This window comes from Mobula birostris, chromosome 30 (assembly GCF_030028105.1).
Source record: "Mobula birostris isolate sMobBir1 chromosome 30, sMobBir1.hap1, whole genome shotgun sequence".
Classification (NCBI taxonomy): domain Eukaryota; kingdom Metazoa; phylum Chordata; class Chondrichthyes; order Myliobatiformes; family Myliobatidae; genus Mobula; species Mobula birostris.
Genome location: NC_092399.1, coordinates 9,958,999 through 9,978,364, shown reverse-complemented (window position 1 = coordinate 9,978,364; position 19,366 = coordinate 9,958,999). Strand labels below are relative to the sequence as shown.

Genomic DNA, 19,366 nt, shown 5'->3' with positions numbered 1-19,366 from the left:
TCACAACCAATGGACTCACTTTAAGGACTATTCATCTCACGTTCTGGATATTTGTTATTTATTTTATTCTTTTTTTCTCTTTCCATTTGTATTTGTATGGTCTGGTTTTGATTTTTTTTACATATTGGTTGTTGTCCATCTTGTTGGATTTCATTGATTCTACTGTGTTTCTTGTAGTCATTATGATTAGTTGCAACATAAATAAGGGTTGTATATGGTGACATGTTTTGAAACTACAGAAACTAATTGAAAGAAAAACAGGAGTCCACATGAATGTCTCTTTACTTTTTCTTTAGTGAGGTGTTCTCTTACAATGTCCTTGCATAATGACATATGCTATTCATGTATTTTTAAATATAATCTGTAAACAACAAAGGATGCTTAATGAAACAATATATTTACAATATTACTCAAATATTACTGTAATATTAAATACTCAACTCTTCTCCCTGCTTAGCTATAAACTGCTACTCAATATAGAATGCATCTTAACTCAAATATGTAACATATTGCTCTCTAGTCATCTTATTAATACAGAGTATACTGTATAATACAACTAATATAGAGACATCCACAGAACAGGAAATTTTAAATTGTCCCATTCAGGCCTAAAGATTTAATTGTTGAGGGTTTCTTCAGTGGGATAATGTCTTTCCTGACAAGGGGGGGTTCACTCTGCTTGGCAGGTGAGACTTGCGGCTGTGAAACAACCTCAGGTCCTGGGGCCTCCTCCGTGGTCATTGCACGAGTTGACTCTGGGACTGCAGGAAGTAGTTCTAACAACTCTGGACAACTTTCTTCTCTACCAATTGATTCTGCTCTCCTCTGCTGATCCAGATAACATCCTCACTGTGTAGGAGAGTGGTCCAGTTCTGTCTTCAATCTTTCCAAATCCCCACTTTTGATCTCCTCTGTAGTCCTTTACCAATGAAACATCAAACTTCCTTATTTGAGGAGCCCTCAGTTTGTCTCACTGTTTATCCAGCATACTCCAAGATTGGGTTGGAGGAGGCCGAAGCGTGAGCACAAGGGACGGCCCAGGAACAGCACAGCTGGTGAGTTGTTGGCTGTGGAGTGTGCTGCATTGCGATACGCAAGGAGGAAATTGGTGAGCTTCTGATTCTGTGTCTGTGTCGTGTGTTCTCCTGACATTGCTCACAGTGTGTTCATTAGACTGGAAAAACCTTTCCGCCGAGCCATTTGTAGCTGGGTGGTACGGTGCAGATGTAAGATGTCTTATTCCATTCATTTTCAGGAATAATTGAAACTGTTCCACAACAAACTGTGGTCCATTGTGACTAACTAGGTGCTTTGGAATGCCAGTCCTTGAGAGGAGACTTCTCAACACATCAGCAGTGTACAAGGGAGACTATTGGAATACTTCTGGCCACTTTGTAGCAGCATCCACTACTACCATGAAATTTGTGCCCATGAATGGTCTGGAAAAATCCACATGAATCCTCTGCCAAGGCAATGCAGGCCGTTCCCAGAGACGGAGTGGTGCTTTTCTGCATCTCTAGCGTCCGGAACAGTGTACAACAAGCTGCTCGATCTGCTGCGCTTTCTTTAAACTCAAACGTTTTTCTCTCTCTCCCCCTTCTGAAGAAAAACATGCTGCTCTTCAACAGATAGATCATCGTTTCAGGTTCGTTGTAAAACTTCCTCATCACCACTTTATGTTTGTAACTCCAGGAGCTAATTGAAAGAAAAACACACCCCATTGGCTGGGATGATGGTCTACTAACTTTTTCTTTAGTGAGGCACTCACTTTTGACATGGTGGTGTAATGACGTATGCCATTCATGTACTTTTACATATAAGCCATAATGAATTACGTAAACAACAAACAATGCTTAATCAAACAATATATTTGCGATATTACTGAAATATTAAATACACTACATACTGTATATGTACTTTGATATTAAATCTACTCTGAATTTTCTCTCCATTTAGAAAATATTCTGCACCTTTTTTCCTTCTATCAACGTGCATGAGCATATAGTTCCTTACACTATTTGCCATCTGCCACGTTGCCCATTCTCCCTATCTGTCCAAGTCCTTCTGCAAATTCCCTGCTTCCTCAATGCTACCTGCCCCTCCACTTACCTTCGTATCATCTGCAAATGTGGCCACAAAGCCACCAATTCCATCATCCAGACTGCTGACATATAACATGGAAAGCTGTCGTCCCAATACTGACCGCTGCGGGACACCACTAGTCACTGGAAGCCAACCATTAAAGTCCCTTTGTATTCCCTCTCCTTGCCTCCTGCCAGTCAGCCGATCTTCTACCCTGCCCCCAGCACCAGTTCCTCAGCCACTTATTCATCTGTGCTGTTATCATATTCCTGCCCTGACTAGCATCTGGCGCTGGGAGGAATCCAGACATTAGTCCTATAGAGGTCCTGCTCTTCAGGTTCTTCCCTAACTCCGAACACTCACTGCACAGGGCCTCTTCCCCCCCCCCCCCCAGCGCACTCCTACCTATTCACCTTGACCTCTGGCTGCTTACTCTCCCTCTTGAGAACAGGGCACTGTTCCTGAATCAGAATCCGGTTTAGTATTACCAGCTTATGAAGTGGAATTTTGTTAACTCTGTGGCACCAGTACAATATAATACCCAATAATAGGGAAAAAAAACAGTGAATATAGATATTGTGGTTGGCATCCGTCTGTCTGGGAGGACAATGGGGTGATGGTGATCATCATCACAAGCCTGGGTGGAAGGTATGGAGATCCTGAGATGCCCAGTTGTCTAGATTCCCCTCTCGGCCTCACCAGTGTAGTCCAAAGGAAAGCTTATGAAGTAATGCATTTGGCTGCAGGAGCTGCCAGAAGGATGTTCATTGACTTCTAGCAGCCTTAGGGGCTCCACTCTGGATCTGTTGTCTGGGTTTACTCCCGTAGCCTTCATCTCTCCCAAGGTAGTGGGGTTACTTGTCCATAACTGGGGATCTGGTTCACGAGCACCGGGGCATGTCCACACACTAGTGGGCCTGTGTGCTCCGTGTGCAGGGGCCAGACCTCCTCCCCATCCTCTGTAGTTCAGCCCGCGTCTGAAAGGAGGCACGTTTCCGTGTATCGCCAGCGAGGAAGCACTACATGAGGCTTGCTGTTGGAGTGGCTATGTACTGGCAGGGAGAGACCCACATATTCAGCTCTCCTTTTTGCTAGCCAGCAGTGGAACCTGAAAGTGAGACTGACAAGCACTGCTCACTACACTGCCACACTAGACGCATCACAGCAAAACCGTTTTGGCACCTATTAAATAGTTAAGTTAAATAAGTCGTGCAAAATCAGAAATTAAAAAGTAGTGAGGTAGTGTTCATGGGTTCAAAAACCGGATGGCAGAGGGGAAGAAGCTGTTCCTGAATCGCTGAGTGTGTGCCTTCAGGCTTCCTGGAAAATCTTAACCAATTTCCCCCAGGATCAATAAAGTATGACTATGACTTAGACTATGACTGATGGTAGCAATGAGAAGAGATCATTACTAAGAAATATACATCCATAAATCCTAGGTGAAGTTAAGATTAGGCTCAGCTCATATGGTGTGTGCAGTTAGTCAGCTTTCAGATCCTTGCCACCCTGTTTCTCATTGTGCTTCATTTGAATGATGTGGGAGGGTCCTGTTGTAAAAATGAGGGACTGCATCAAGCAAGAACAGCCAGCGTCTGCCCCCTGCTGGAAGTATAGGTGCATAGAAAATTAGAAACTACAGTACAGTACTGGAGATGCAAGAGACCACAGATGTCAGAATGTGCAGCTCATTAAATACTGAGAACATGAGGCGCAGAGTGAAAGTGAGTCCATAGGTTGTTGAGTCGGTTCAGAGTTGAAGTGTGTGGAGATATCCATGCTAATTTAGGCACCTGACAGTTGAAGGGTAAAAACTGTTCCTGAACCTGCTGGTGTGGGACCTTCTTCCCGATGGAAGCAGGAGCTCTTGATAATCATAGCTGTAATTGCATTTGAATTTACAACCTCTGTAACTTACTCCCCAACAAAGTGTCCGCAATAAGTATGAAGGAAAACTAAATAGAGAGTAATTTATTGCAAACATGCAATACCCTTCATCCGTACACACAGTACTGTCCAAATGACTTAGAGTCATAGAAATGTATATAGCTCAGGTGCCCAAGACTTTTGCACAGTACTGTATTTGTCAAAGTGGGGCAGAGAGTGAGTTTGTAAATCTGGCGGGAGCAGAGGATGTTGGGAATGGTGAAGGTGGAATGCTACGGGACAGGTGGCAGAGGGGGAGCGCCAGTGTTGGGGCAGGTGAATCATAGTTACACAGAAAGGAAAAGACCCTGTGGCTCAGCTGGTCTATGCCAACCAAGATGTGGATCAAATAAGGTTAGATCATATAGCACGAATGGTCGAACCCTGGAGAACACTGAAGGACAGAGGGACCGAGGTGCATCCATTGAGGCACTTGGGATATTGGCCTTCATTGGCCAGAGGATAGAATAAAAGAGCATTGTGGTCATAGTACTCTGCGTGAAATGTCGATTTGGTCACAGCTAGAATATTGTGCACACTTTTCAATATGCTATAGGAATGGAGTGATTGCATGGGAGACGGGTGCCGAGGAGATTTTCCAGGAGTGCAATGGTCCCATTCTGAGAAGAGAGCACATGGCTGAGCTTGGAGTGCAGGAAACTCAGTGGAGCTGTGGGTGGAAGATTGAAAACCTGATATTTGACTACAAAACTGACAGCCTGTCGGGGGAGGTAGTCAGAATCTTCTGCTGGCAGAGGTGATTAAGAACAGAGGGTTTATGGTGAGTGGCAAGAAATTAGAGGGGCGACTAAAGGAGGATTTTTTTTGCATTGAGATACAGTGTGGCCCTTTGAGCCGTGCCTCCCAGCAAACCACCCCCCCAATTTAATCCTAGCCTAATCAAGGGACAATTTACAATGAAAATTAACCTACCAACCGGTACGAATTTGGACTGTGGGAGGAAACTGGAGCACCCGGAGGAAACCAATGTGGTTACAGGGAGAACATACAAACTCCTTACTGGCCGCAGCGAGAACTGAACCTGTGTCAAATGGACTGTAAAGTGCTGTGCTAACAACTACACTACACAGTGCCACCCATGCAAGGGTAGTCGCAATCTAGAATGCAGTGTCCAAGAGGACAGTGGAGACGGGTACTCTCACAATATTTAATCAGTATTTGGATGAGCACTTAAAATGGCAAGGTATAGCAGGATACAGACCGAATGCTGGTTAGTGAAATTACAGTAGTCCATGTTCGACAAACATAGTGGGCCAAAAGGGCCAGATTCTGTGCTGTATATATATATAAATATATATATAAAGCATTCTGAAATTATTTAAATAGCACTCAGTGATTTTTTGGACACATTTATTTCTAAAAATCTGAGTTTGAAAAAAATAGATTAGCCGGTGACTAGTGGTGTGCCTCAGGGATCTGTACCGGGTCCAATGTTGTTTGTCATATACATTAATGATCTGGATGATGGGGTGGTAAATTGGATGAGTAAGTATGCAGATCATCCTTGTAGGTGGAGTTGTGGATAGTGAACTAGGTTTTCAAAGCTTGCAGAGAGATGTAGGCCTGTTAGAAGAGTGGGCTGAAAGATGGCAGATGGAGTTTAATGCTTATAAATGTTGAGGTGCTACGTTTTGGTAGGACTAATCACAATAGGACATACATGGTAAACGGTAGGGCATTGAAGAATGCAGTAGAACAGAGGGATCTAGGAATAATGCTCCCTGAAGGCGGAATCTCATGTGGATAAGGCGGTGAAGAAAGCTTTTGGTATGCTGGCCTTTATAAATCAAAGCATTGAGTATAGGAGTTGGGATGTAATGTTGAAATTGTACAAGGCATTGGTGAGGCCAAATTTGGAGTATTGTGTGCAGTTTTGGTCACCGAATTATAGGAAAGATGTCAACAAAATAAAGAGAGTACAGAAAGGGTTTACTAGAATGTTACCTGGGTTTCATCACCCAAGTTACAAAGAAAGGTTGAACAAGTTGGGTCTATATTCTTTGGAATGTAGAAGGTTGAGAGGGGACTTAATAGAGGTATTTAAAATTATGAGGGGGATTGATAAGAGTTGACGGGGATAGGCTTTTTCCATTGAGAGTGGGGGAGATTCAAACAAGAGGACATGAGTTGAGAGTTAAAGGGCAAAAGTTTAGGGGTAACATGAGGGGGAACTTCTTTACTCAGAGAGTGGTAGCTGTGTGGAACGAGCTTCCAGCAGAAGTGGTTGAGGCAGGATCGATGTTGTTGTTTAAAGTTAAATTGGATAGATATATGGACAGGAAAGGAATGGAGGGTTATGGGCTGAGTGCAGGTCGGTGGGACTAGGTGAGAGTAAGAGTTCGGCACGGACTAGAAGGGCCGAGATGGCCTGTTTCCCTGCTGTAATTGTTCTATGGTTAAACAGTTATGGTAAAAGCAAGTTGTGTGTTGTTCTGTTGCTGCCATCTAGTGGGAGTCCTGGGTACCCCCGCTTAGAGAACAGCAAAGGAAGAAAACTGTCAGCCAGAAGCAACGCCCAAGTTTGTAAATGTTCAAAAGCAGGGAAGTGTGTTATGTTTTGTAATTTCAAAACATTAAAACTTATTCAAAGGAAGACACGGGAGTCCGAAATGTGACCCGACTTCGTGTTTACTTTAAGTGAGCCGCGCACGTGTCACGTGGTAGCGTGTTGACGTATTAAAACATATAACCCATAATTACCTCTTTAAATGAATAAGAATGCTTAATCAAACAATATATAAGATTACTCAAATATTAAATACACAACAAAATGGAGCAGCATTGTTGAGTGCAATCACATCCAAAGTCATATAATCTCACAAAAAAAACCGGTGTTCTTCCATGAACTAAATACTGTAACTCAGAAATATTTGACAAAGAAGAGGAAAATCTTTACATGCTTTTAACATTAGTAATTAATGATGGAGTCTCCAAAAGAAAACAGGCAATAAATGGACAAACCTTACGACTTTCCTGGCACATATCGTTCAAGTGAGATTTGGCCTTGGTTATTAGCACTGAGGTAGCAGCGGATGAGCCGTTGTGTAAGGGTAGTCTTCCAGAACTGAAGCACAGCAAACTACACAGAACTCAGACTCAGGTTCAATTGCCATTCAACCATACGCATGCATACAACTAAATGTACATTAGTATTATTATTATTAGTATTAGTCATACTTTATTGATCCTGGGGTAAATTGGTTTTCGTTACAGTTGCACCATAAATAATATAGTAATAACACCATAAATAGTTAAATAGTAATATGTAAATTATGCCAGGAAATAAGTCCAGGACCAGCTTATCGGCTCAGGGTGTCTGACCCTCCAAGGGAGGAGTTGTAAGGTTTGATGGCCACAGGCAGGAATGCCTTCCTATGATGCTCTGTGTTGCATCTCGGTGGAATGAGTCTCTGGCTGAATGTACTCCTGTGCCCAACCAGTACATTATGTAGTGGATGGGAGACATTGTCCGAGATGGCATGCAACTTGGACAGCATCCTCTTTTCAGACACCACCGTGAGAGAGTCCAGTTTCATCCCCACAACATCACTGGCCTTACGAAGGAGTTTGTTGATTCTGTTGGTGTCTGCTACCCTCAGCCTGCTGCCCCAGCACACAACAGCAAACATGATAGCACTGGCCACCACAGACTCGTAGAACATCCTCAGCATCCTCCAGCAGATGTTAAAGGACCTCAGTCTCCTCAGGAAATAGAGACGCCTCTGACCCTTCTTGTAGACAGCCTCAGTGTTCTTTGACCAGTCCAGTTAATTGTCAATTCGTATCCCCAGGTATTTGTAATCCTCCATGTTCACCCTGACCCCCTGGATGGAAACAGGGGTCACCGGTACCTTAGCTCTCCTCAGGTCTACCACCAGCTCCTTAGTCTTTTTCACATTAAGCTGCATACATACATACAGTCACACAGCACACACTGTTATGAAAGCACATAATCACAAAATATTAGCAGAAAAGCCCTAGTGGCACAGCTAGAAGATTGATGGTGCATGGGATGTTGCGCTTAGCCATGTTCTTGAAAGAATAAGCATGCAGCAGTTCCTCATCTCCTGCAGCCGAAGGAAATCCTGCTCATCTTCCATTGAGAAAAACACATGAGAGCAGCACCCACTGGGTAGCTGGCCTATAATGGCCAGACTCCAACCCCGTATGGATTCCCATTCACCCCTCATGCCTCTGTTCACTCCCACACTGCCTCCTTCCCGTATGGCTTTAACAGGTGATGTCACAGCCTGAGGACCTGATCTTCAGGCTGCAATTCCAGTGCACACACCACCTCCTTCCCTAGGTAGCTGTAACAGGCGACACCTCAACAGGAGGGACTGGTCGATGTCGCAACCAAGGCTGCACAGCTCACCTACCATTGGTCATCAATAAACCAAAGAACTAGACTTGCAGTATTTTGCATTATCAATATCCAAGAGTCTTGTGATCACAAGAAAAATAAAGACATTCACACCTTTCATTGGACAGAGGCTGCAGTCAGAAATCAGGTACCTCAACTAAGTGAATGTGAAGCAATACAAAGGAGAAAACAGGGATACGAGATTTGACCAAGTACTCACCTATATTTAATTTCTGTAATTTCACCAAAACAAAGAGCTTGCTTGCACAGTTACAGGATATCTTCACAGAAAAGGATAACAAAGCCTTATTTGTGCAAGGCTCATTTTTAAGAATATTGTGGTCCATGTTGAAATTTATATCAAAAATCACAAGTGATGCAGTATCCTGTTTTCAAGCCAACTCCTTCAAACATCATTTCCATTAAACTTAAAATCAGAATGTAGTCCTACAGATGCATTTGTCTACACAAGGATCCGTCTCAGTGGATGTGCAAATTAACGATCTTGAAGTGTGTGAATGGAGTATTTTACTGTGGGGTTGGTCTGAGAGAATAGGTTGCTTTCCCCTCAATTTTCACCTGCCCATCATCTCCCTCTGGTGCCCTTCCTACCCTGACCCACTCTTATCAGATCCCATCTTCAGCACTTCATCACCTCCTAGCTTCCAACTTCATCTGACCACCCCCCCCCACCTATCATCTGCCAATGTACAATCTCCCCCTCACTTTATTCTGGCTTATGCTCCCTTCCTTTCCATCTGAAGCGTCTTAGCACCAAACTGTTTATTCCCCTCCACAGATGCTGCCCAACTCTCCAGATCCTCCAGTAAAACCCTTGGCAAACTTCTATAGATGTGTGGTGGACAATGTGCTGACTACATTATAGCCTGGTATGGGAACACCAAAGCCTTTCAGCAGCAAGTCCTACACAAGGTGGCAGATTTAGCCCAGTCCATCACAAGTAAATTCCTCCCAAGCATTGAGCATATCTACATGAAGCACTGCCATAGAAAAGCAGGATCCATGAAAAGATCCTCACCACCCAGGCTATGCTCTTCTTCTTGCTGCTGCCATCAGATAGCAGGTACAAGTGCCTCAGGACTCAGACCACCTGGTTCAGAACAGTTACTACCCCTCAACCACCAGGCTCTTGAACAAAAAGGGATAACTACAGTACTTCTACTTCTGGCATTCCCACAACTAATGGCCTCACTCCAAGGTCTCTTTATCATGTTATTTCATGCTCATTTATTATTTATTTACATTTGTATTGGCAGTTTGTTATCCATTGATCCTATTCAGAGTCACCACTCCATGGAATTGCTAAGTATACCTGCAGAAAAATATCTTGGGGTTGTACATGGCGACATGCATGTACTCTAAATTTCTCTTTGACCTTCATGTAGATTTCTCATAATTAACTTGCAGGCCAAGTCAGAAAAAGTCATTTATAAATTATCTTTATTGAATTCTGAAAAAAAATTTACAAAAAAGTATTTTGTCACAAAGCCCCATGTGAAATCTTGGTAAATTACTTCCCTTACCTGTGTATTATTTCAGAAGATTTATCATATACTAAACATTGCTCAGTATCTGCACAACATGTTACAGAGAAGTGTTAATCCAAATAAATGCATAACATTTATACAAAACTTTAACTGGCTCCAAAGTTTCACATTTATGATACAAGTTTCACAAATCATGCCAAGTTTCATGACAAAATTCAATCCAGCTGGCTTAAAATAACTGATTACAAATGCACTTTAAATTTTAAACACTATTCTGAACCTTCACTGTATCTTTGTTCTACCACCACTCTTATGACCACTCTGTACCGGTACCCACTGTCCATATGGGCTTCTTTTCTGTTTATTCTCAGGAGACCCTTTAACAGGGCCACTTGGTGACTTTTGATTCAATGGTTTTGCTACCGCATTCTGCAAAATAATGAGACTACGTAAGTAAATTCCAAGGGTCATCGTAATAGTCTGCATGGAAGTTACATTTTAACTACAGGAATTTAAATACACAAGTTTGTCAGCCTATGCCAACATTGCTCCAGAACCACAATGCAATAGATTTATCAATTTGATCTAATTACACAGAAGTGATACGTAGAAATGCAAGCTACCACAGGTTTCAAAAATAACTGAGGTAGTCTTGAGCTGAAGCCCATCACTCAATACACAAAGCAATGCTTCATGGGCAGGAAACCAGTCAAAATTTAAATTACATACAGTGTATAATCTCCAGCATCAGACAAGGAGAACACCATTGAATGAGAAGTTGCTACTGTTTTAGTAAATTTTGCTTAATATTCAATCAATATTCTTTATTTTAAAGTGTCTACTTACTTTAACACTGAAGGCTATCCAGTGGTTTGTTTCCGATCTAGAAGGGGCACTTCCTAACTTCTGAACTGGTTCATCCTCTTCATCTTCATTTGCTTGTTTCTGCATTAGAAAAACAAAGTCCAATCCAATGAAAACTGTGATTAACAATCAGAGTTAAAACATGTAGCACTGGTTGGACAAACCCATTACTCTATCAGTAGATTTCAAAATACATGTCACTATCATTCTACCTGTTGTGGTAGAATCTGCAGGAAAGTTGATACTGATTCTTGCAGCTTGGCACTATACTAGCTCTGAAAATGTGCACCAAATGGCCAACAATTCAGAAAACATGAACCTCACTTTAGCATATTCAACAAAGAATAAAGATTGAAATTTGTAATGCTGAGGTTCTAAAATTTCTAATCAAGTTTGAGTACAAATTACTTGAAATCTGTAACAAGATTTACACCAGTCTGAATTACCATAAGCATTTATTTGGTTCCATGGTAATTCCCATTAAGAGCACAAATGCTTTCAAGCACTTTCTGTAATGTGTCAAATGATATTTGAGTGTACAACTGAATGCAGCCATGTTGATAACATATTCTAGGCTATAAAGCCAATGAACTTATCTTCAAAAAACGTTGGCCTCTTCTTCGGCAATGATCTGATATTCAAAACCTCCTGGAACACAGTGAATAAGTTATGAGGACAAGAAAATCCTAGAACAGAAGTTATGCATGGACAATACCAAATCCAACAGCAGAAATTAGTCAAACCTCAGCTTCATATGCCTCAGTGCCCTTGAAGGAACTAAGTGATTTATCAATGGGAAATCATAGATAACCAACATCAAGGACTGATCCAAGTTATGTAGACTTGAGTGTCATTATTTAAACTACTTAATACTTTAACTGTGTTCCAGACATTGCGAACTAAAAATGTTATTCCAAGTAAAATACATCATTGCTGCATAAAGCATGGCATGATAGTTTTGTTTACCTTCTGTTTATGAGTAACAAGTGGGCTTTCTGGCCCAGTATTAGATCTATCACTCCAAGGTCAAGTGCACTATTAACATGCAGAGCAAAGCACCCTCCATTCTGCATCCAATAATGCCTCATACCTTAACTTCAGCTATTACATAGCTATTATCAGTCAATTCAGTATCTTTTGAGGGTAGACTCCTGCTCTGAACAAAACTGAGGTAGTAGCAAGACACATTCCAATTAAAGCTGGGCTGTGAGCTGTTTAAATTCAAGCCAATTTGAACATTAAATTCCGCTAGGAAACAGGTGTCTGAAACACGACAGGTTTCTTGGATCATAGGCCAAAGCAGGGGTAGTGCAATGCTATTAAAATGTGCAAACATTAATTTTATTTATGGCTCAACCCTACAGAGAGCAGGTAGTTAGTGTTCCCTTAGCAAACTGATCTTTGTACAATTGCATCTTATGATCCAAACTATCAAGTTCAAGGCTGATTCTTGTCTATATAAATGGTTTTTACTAAAAATGTAAGTTTATACTTAACTAGTTATTGATGGGTCATCTGGATGAACAATTTGGTTAACATGGATTGCCTAAGTTTGAAAAGCAAAGTCAGTTGTGTTGAACTGTTGACAGTGTTAGTGCTAATAGAAGTAACACCATGCCTACCTACTGTTGCAATCAATCACGGCAAAAACCTTTCCTTATTATACTGGCATTTCTTTCAATTGCTAAGTTTAAAGTAGCCTCTAGAGTCCATAAAAAGTAATTATTAAAAAAAAACAAATGGCTCTTTCCCATCCACATAATGTAAACTGAAGTTTGATCTGGGATTCTCAAAGATCAGATGATATGGAGCAAGGAAGTAACAATGGAAGGCAAATTAGCAGGTGTAATGCAGAGTTACTGGATAAAGATATTAGAAAGCAATGTTCTACAATGATCAATATTGAAAATATTGGTTCTGGAAATATTATAGTATCAAAACATACACATTAGAAGTAGTAACAATGAAATATTGAAAGTTAACCACTTAGATGGCAAATTAAATTCATTGAATCTGTGATTTACTTTGGTAGGAAAGTTGGGAATAGAAATATCACCTACATATTCAGAAAAAAAATAATGGATAGAAGAGTAAAGAATTTCAGACTACAGACATGAAAATAGGCACAGTTAAAAGTGCCAACAGAAAGAACAGAATCAGATTTATACAGGACAAGCCAGATTTGAGTGCAGGATAGTCACCTCCATCTTAGATGAAGGACAGTGCAATCACCATGGAAGGGGAGGAGTTGGGGAAAAGATGGCACCAGCATAATGGATTGTTTTATTCATAGCACCACCCAAGTAGCCCAGTTAAATAGCTTTCAAGAGAAATAATACACAAGAGAAAAGGAAAATGTACAAAAGGGCTACAACAGGTGAATGGAAAGAGGCTCGTGTGCAATGCAATTTGCAGCTGGGCTGAACAGTATATTTACACAAACAGCAACATCAATGAAGCTGCTTATTTCCATCCAAAATTCTGTCAGCTGCCAGACTTCTTAAATGAAATGGACATAGGCAAATGGTTCACATGTCACTCGATTCCCATCAAGATTAACTAAATATCATTTGGCCTGCTGGAATTAAAATGTATCATGACAAAACTAATTAGGAGACAATGCAGTATAATGAAGTACCAAATATAGCACTGCCTTGACTTTTGACTGGGAAGAAATACACCAAGCTTCTCCATTCTCCCCTTACTTCTACAAGATGGCTTGATAGAGGTCACAAGCTCCCTGATCAGAAGAAAAAATACAAAACAGAATGCTTCATCCCTCACGCACAGATATGGAAAGCCATCGTTTTCATAATGATAAAATGCATTTGTTTACGGTGTAGATAGTGCCATAGGTTCATTTATAATCACATCTTTTAAAGCCATCTTTAGTTATTACACTGGCCAAGCTGCCCCTAATAACTGCACACATGCAGATACAAAGATACCACCTCATATCTTCCAAGAAGTGCAGTCCATTTCAAGGCTTCTATAAAACAGAAATAAATCAAGTCATACAAACCAAATTTATAGCTTTTATATGGAAAGTGTTTGAATGACATGTTGAGTAAAACAAGCTGGCTGAATCATTACTGCACAATACAATCTCCCAATTATGATTAATATACTTGAGGACCAAGAATTCACTTTAGGGAATGTCCAGAATTTGTAAAGAACTATAAATTGGAAATTCCTCATTGCCTAGCCGAGAAAACATTTCTATGTTAATCTAGGAATGACTACAATTGTAAGTATCTTACATTTCTCATTAGAAATTAGAGTAAAACTGAGTTTGCTCAAAACAATTTGGATAACAAACCAATGCAATTAAAAGCCAAGTTACAAAAGGAGTACAACTCAATTTATTCTACCCGAACACAGGAACACCAGTATGAAAGAGTCAAAATGTACTTAAATGGACAACGGTGACTTCATAGCTAAGATCACACAACTAATAGTGCAGGAGTTGGTGTTCAAATATTTGGACAGAAGTAACCTTCTACATTCAAACATGCAAAAAGAAATTTCTTCAATGTAATGAAATGTTATCACTCACCCTTCTGATCATCTCTTTAGCTGCATCAATGTTGGACTTCCCAAAATTATAATTCTCATCTCTGAAAGGATTGGTAGGCTTCAGGCTAGGTGGCATCTGAATATTGCTTTTTCCAAATAATTTATCAGCATTTGCCTTTGCTATTTCAAGCAAAGTATTTTTATCTGAAAGAACACAGCATTAATAAACTTTAGGTTGCTACCCTTCAAACTTAGAAAAACACATGACCAAATGCAAAATGTTGATGGGCAATTGGGAGCTTTGAGGATAATACCTAAAACTAAATGGCAAAAGCTGCAAGGAGGAAAACTTGTGGATGTGATATACCAATTATTTTCACAAGGGGCCATTAAAATTGCTGAAAAGAGCACATGGAATTGGAGGACACAGCAAGTTAACCAAGAACATTTAGGGAAGATAAACTAGTGGGCCACTAGGGATTAGTGCTGGGGCAACATCTATTCCCTATCTACAAGTTAGTCTGAAGAGATCAAAAGCAATGTTTTCAAGCTTGCTAAAGACAAAACTAATGTGAAGTAACGAAAATGTATATAGGCTTTAGCAGGATTGTACAAGAGCTGAAACAGAAAGCAACATAGACAAATAGTTAGTTTAGAAAATACAAGGCGAGCCACTTCAATGATTTACACAAAAATGGGATACTTTGAATGAGAAGTTGGGAAATGCTCATGTTCAACGACCTGGATGCGTTGAATAACTCACTGAACGTCAACATGTAGCTACAGCAGGTAAACAGAAAGGAGCGTGATAACATTTGCCTTATTTATAGACTAGTGTAAAGATGTTTCACTACAATTACATCTGTCTTTAACAAGACCACATCTTGCATATGTTTGTTAGAGGGAATGAACTGATCCCTGGCATGGCAGGAGTGTCAAGACAGCCAGGCTTTTAGTTTAGAGGAATGAATAGACCTTACTGAAAAGTCAAAAATCGTAAGAACTTAGACAGGGTATATATTGGAAGATGCTCTGATTGAGAAATCTCAAAATAATCGCTTCGCCATTTGGGACTAAGTATTTTCCTCTGGTAAATTTTTGGACTTCACTATTGAAAACTAAGGGTCATTAAACTTCATTAACATCAGATCAAAGGATTTTTGGACATAGGAATCATGAAATTTCAGGGAAAGTACTTATGCAGTTGAATAAAGACTAGAAATCAAGAGATCAAATGGTTACTCCCACATCCATTCATGATTATTCATATTCCTTATAATTTCAATATATTCTACCTTTTTGTGTTAAGTGAATAGATCTTCCCCTTGATCTGCTTCGACTTCTGTGTGGAGAATGGGTTCTGTACATAAAACTATGGTAGTTCCTTGGACGCCTGGATGAATATCTTGACCTTGATCCTGAGCGGGATCTTCTGTACCTCAAGCTAGACCTAGATCTTGATCGGTACCCGAGGGCTGACCGATACGACATATGATATCTTGATCTTCGGTAACAAGACCTTGAGCAGCTTCGAGACCGGGATCTTGAATGGGTTCCTCTTAATCTTTTGTATCTCTTCTCACGTGATACACATCTTGACCTTGAAGCCGAATTAGTGTATTTTGAACTTGATCGGTACCTTTTTAATGGGGACACAGAACCCAAATAGGAACTGCCTGACGAGGACACCGAACTTGATCTGGAACTGCCAGAAGAGGACATTGAATCTGACTGAGAGCTACCAGAAGATGAGACTGAACTGGAACGAGAGCTACAGGATGACGATACCGAACTCGATCGAGAGCAACTCGATGATGACATCGAACCAGATCGTGAGCTGGCAGAGGATGAAACAGAATCTGACCGAGAGGTAGCAGAAGATGAACAACAACTTCCCAAAGATGATACTGAACCTGACTTCAAGATTTTGCATTTCTGATAGCCTGGAGTTCTGGACCGTGACACTCTCTTACACTTTTGAGGCTTATCTGAAGCAAGACACAATTCATCCACACCAATTGCAATTTTCTCAGCCTTCTTCTTCTGTATACTGCACCTATCTTTTCCCCACTTCATTTCAGACATTTGTTCACGTTCCAGATTATGCAAATGCATTTTACCTGGGGTGGGGGGGGGGGGGAAAGAGGGGAGAGAGAGAGAGAGAGAGAGAGAGAGAGAAGAGAAGTCAGTATAGGATAGCATAGAGGGCAGTTTGCTCGGGAGAGCATGCGCAGAGTCACCAGATACCAACGCCATATTTCAAGTACTTACACAAACTGAATTAATTCAAATGGTACAAATTTCAGCTGCTATTTTCTAGTACTGCATTTATAGTCAAATTCAGTAACTAAAAATGAAATACAACTTTATTTCTTCGAACTTTAACACACAGGAAGTCCCTTACTCATTTGGCTATGCTGGCTCTAAAATCTTTATATTAGTTCAAGTGCTCCATTCTCCTGCACAGATCTCCTTTTCCAAGTAATTCCTAGTTCACTGCAAGTAGATCTTATTCTGCTTCAAAAGTACTGTAACTGCTATATATTAGATTTTCTTTTCAAGCAATGTTATGATCAATTGAACATACAAAATCTTCCATTTTTCTTCTGGTTCTCTTGGCCAAATAATTTCAATTAAACCCCTTAGTTAGGACAATTTCCAAGTACTGTACAGATTTTTTTTATTGTATCAAATAGATGAGACTGAATTTTAATTGAATCCTTAACCTTCTTTGCATTGAAGGGAAAAAATACATCAATACCAAACTTACCAAAGCTGGATTTCTTTTTCATCAGTTCCCAGGATAAATCAGTTGAATCTGGCCTGCTAACACATAGAAAAATTAAATTGAAACATGGGACACTTATGTTTATGCAATTACAGGGAGGCTGCTGATCTGCAACACAATTCTCTCCATGTGTAGATACATCAGATATATATACACACACACAAAGAAATAAAAGTTACAAGTTAAAATTGACAATTTCAAGTGAGCAATTTTTATTATCACACTGCTAAAGTGCAGATACTATCTGTAGTTCAATTTACAGTAATTAAAGTTCCATCGAGGACTCAACTCGCAAAAGTTTATATCCTACTTATTGAAAAATGAACCTGATTATCCATCTCTGTATGCCACAAAACCCTTTCCAATAACTATTTCCATATACATTCAATACCCAAATCACAGACTTTCATAGACTCTACTTTCATCAATACCAAAGTCCACTCACTGCCAACACTGCCTCCAGGTCAAAGACACTTTTTTTTTAAATTCCCAGTTTAAAACAAGTCATTGACCTTATTGCAGCTCAAATTTGATACTGCAATCTAAATCACTGAAATTCAATTTTCTTAAACAAAACACTACCTCAAGATCCAGAACCGAAATGGACTCTTCCCACCACCTCCACCTTTTGTCAAGGTGGTCAAGACCTTGTTTAAATGGAAGTCTGACTTACAATATTAGTAAATTGGATGGGAAGCCAAACAACAATATTCTAACAGTACAAGTAAACGCTATACAGATTTTAAACTTTTAGAAAGTGGTAGACTGGTAACATATGCATGCGATTAAAGTTGAAGGCAAATTAGACAGGATTAAAAATATTTTAATTTTTTTAGAATTAATTTTTAAGTAGGATATTTCTCCTAGAAGTTTACAAGACTTTTGTTTTATACAGCCATAGATTGCTAACCAGTAACTGCAGCTATACAGTTCATTATACTCCATCTTATTAGATTTTTGTGACAGTATTTAATTGGTCAGTTGCATTCTAGATGTTTCCAGCTAAAAGCTTCATTGTATATTGACCATTACCACAAAATCCAGGCAATAGTTCAATTCAGTGAATCCTGTCCTTTGATTTGCATGCTGGATAGCAATACCTGTGCTACTTTCTCTTCACACTAGGGGAAAATACTCAAGTACCTCCATCCTATTGGCCCCATCAACTTACCTGGACTCTATCATAGTTCACTTTTTAAGAAGTGCTACATTCATTTTTAGATTGGACCCATTAAGAAAACATTTTTCCTTATTAAATTGAAACTGCCAATACAAAAAGTGACCAAGTTGCTATCTTGAGAAGCAATTAGGGAATGCTTGCCCAAGGATCAGCATAAGAGTCCCTACGTGAGCATCTTATTAACTCACCACTGCCATCCAATGGCGAATTAGGACTTTTTCCAGAACATTTCAATGCTTGAGGGTTCACGAAACTAAAACGGTTGGAGGGTGGGGCAGTCCGATTAAGTAATAAAAGGATTAACATAATCTTAATGACAAAGGTCATCAGATCCTAGAGGTTCAGCCTCTACTTCCTATAGTCATGCAAATTGTCGTCAACGGTTTAAAAAAAAGTTAAAGGAACAATTCGGTACTGATAGATTACCGATTTATAGTGATTGTTTCACGAAATTAAACATTTCGATGTCAAATACCCTGGGTCTGTCCACTCTCTCCAAGCACGCCCAAGCAATGACTTTGACCCCAATCTCATCTGTATTTTATGAACCCGACCTATAGACGTTGACCCTCGAATTTAGCTGCTGACTCTGCGACCTAAACAACAAAATACCTCAGGTACAAAAGTTTTTTTAAACAAATTCCAGAAACCGCGGGTACGTTATATTTAACTATGACCAGAAACTGTTAGAAACGCTCAACAGGTCAGGCAGGCGGTTGTGAGAGTGACGAAGACATTTTAGCCTCAGATAAAATGACACCGACAGAAACACTGACTAAATCTTTATTGTCCTTGCCAGTATTTTTTGTTTCCAAAACTACCTCAAAAACTGAGTTTGGCTGCGTGACTAAGCCCCCGTCCACCTTCAATAAAAGACTGCGTCATACTCAACAACAGCGCATAAAATGACCTTATAAATTAAGACTTCCAAAAAAAAGCAAGTAATTTAAATCGAAACCTCTACATTTAAAAAAAAATGTCACTTCAGATCTTACCGTTTACAATTATTGCCTTTAATCGCCGAGGACTCCACAAGGGCACTAACTCCCCTGCTACCCGTCGCCACCATCTTATGAACTGCAGCTAAACAGGCGCTTCTCTCCTTTTATCACCATTGTGAC

At 40.1% G+C, this 19,366-nt stretch overlaps 1 protein-coding gene across 13 annotated transcripts; it reads right to left on the bottom strand.

Annotated features, from left to right (window-relative positions):
* Positions 1 to 9,833: 9,833 nt before the first annotated feature.
* On the bottom strand, positions 9,834 to 19,352 carry rsrp1 (arginine/serine-rich protein 1). Of its 13 annotated transcripts, none has more exons than XR_011883613.1 (7): positions 19,241 to 19,352; positions 17,048 to 17,103; positions 15,573 to 16,397; positions 14,318 to 14,481; positions 13,713 to 13,750; positions 12,259 to 12,307; positions 11,208 to 11,409 (listed from the first exon to the last, which is right to left on the bottom strand). XR_011883613.1 is itself a non-coding variant. In XM_072247025.1 (6 exons), exons 1-6 carry the CDS (start codon positions 19,312 to 19,314, stop codon positions 10,180 to 10,182), a joined length of 1,365 nt encoding a protein of 454 aa, XP_072103126.1. In that variant the 5' UTR covers positions 19,315 to 19,352; the 3' UTR covers positions 9,834 to 10,179. The 13 variants fall into 13 exon arrangements, 8 of the variants coding, with proteins under 8 accessions (XP_072103126.1, XP_072103127.1, XP_072103134.1 ...); XR_011883611.1 differs by lacking the exon at positions 13,713 to 13,750 and adding an exon at positions 13,400 to 13,501; XM_072247025.1 differs by lacking the exons at positions 11,208 to 11,409; positions 12,259 to 12,307; positions 13,713 to 13,750 and adding exons at positions 9,834 to 10,326; positions 10,744 to 10,842.
* Between the last annotated feature and the right edge of the window lie 14 nt (positions 19,353 to 19,366).

Coding starts and splice junctions, on each gene's coding strand:
- rsrp1 (XM_072247025.1), bottom strand. CDS start 19,314: ATGGTGGCGACGGGTAGCAGGGGAGTTAGTGCCCTTGTGGAGTCCTCG. Junction 17,104..19,240: donor AAAGGCAATAATTGTAAACG/GTAAGATCTGAA, acceptor TCTATGTGTTAG/CAGGCCAGATTCAACTGATT. Junction 10,327..10,743: donor GGATAGCCTTCAGTGTTAAA/GTAAGTAGACAC, acceptor ATTATTTTGCAG/AATGCGGTAGCAAAACCATT.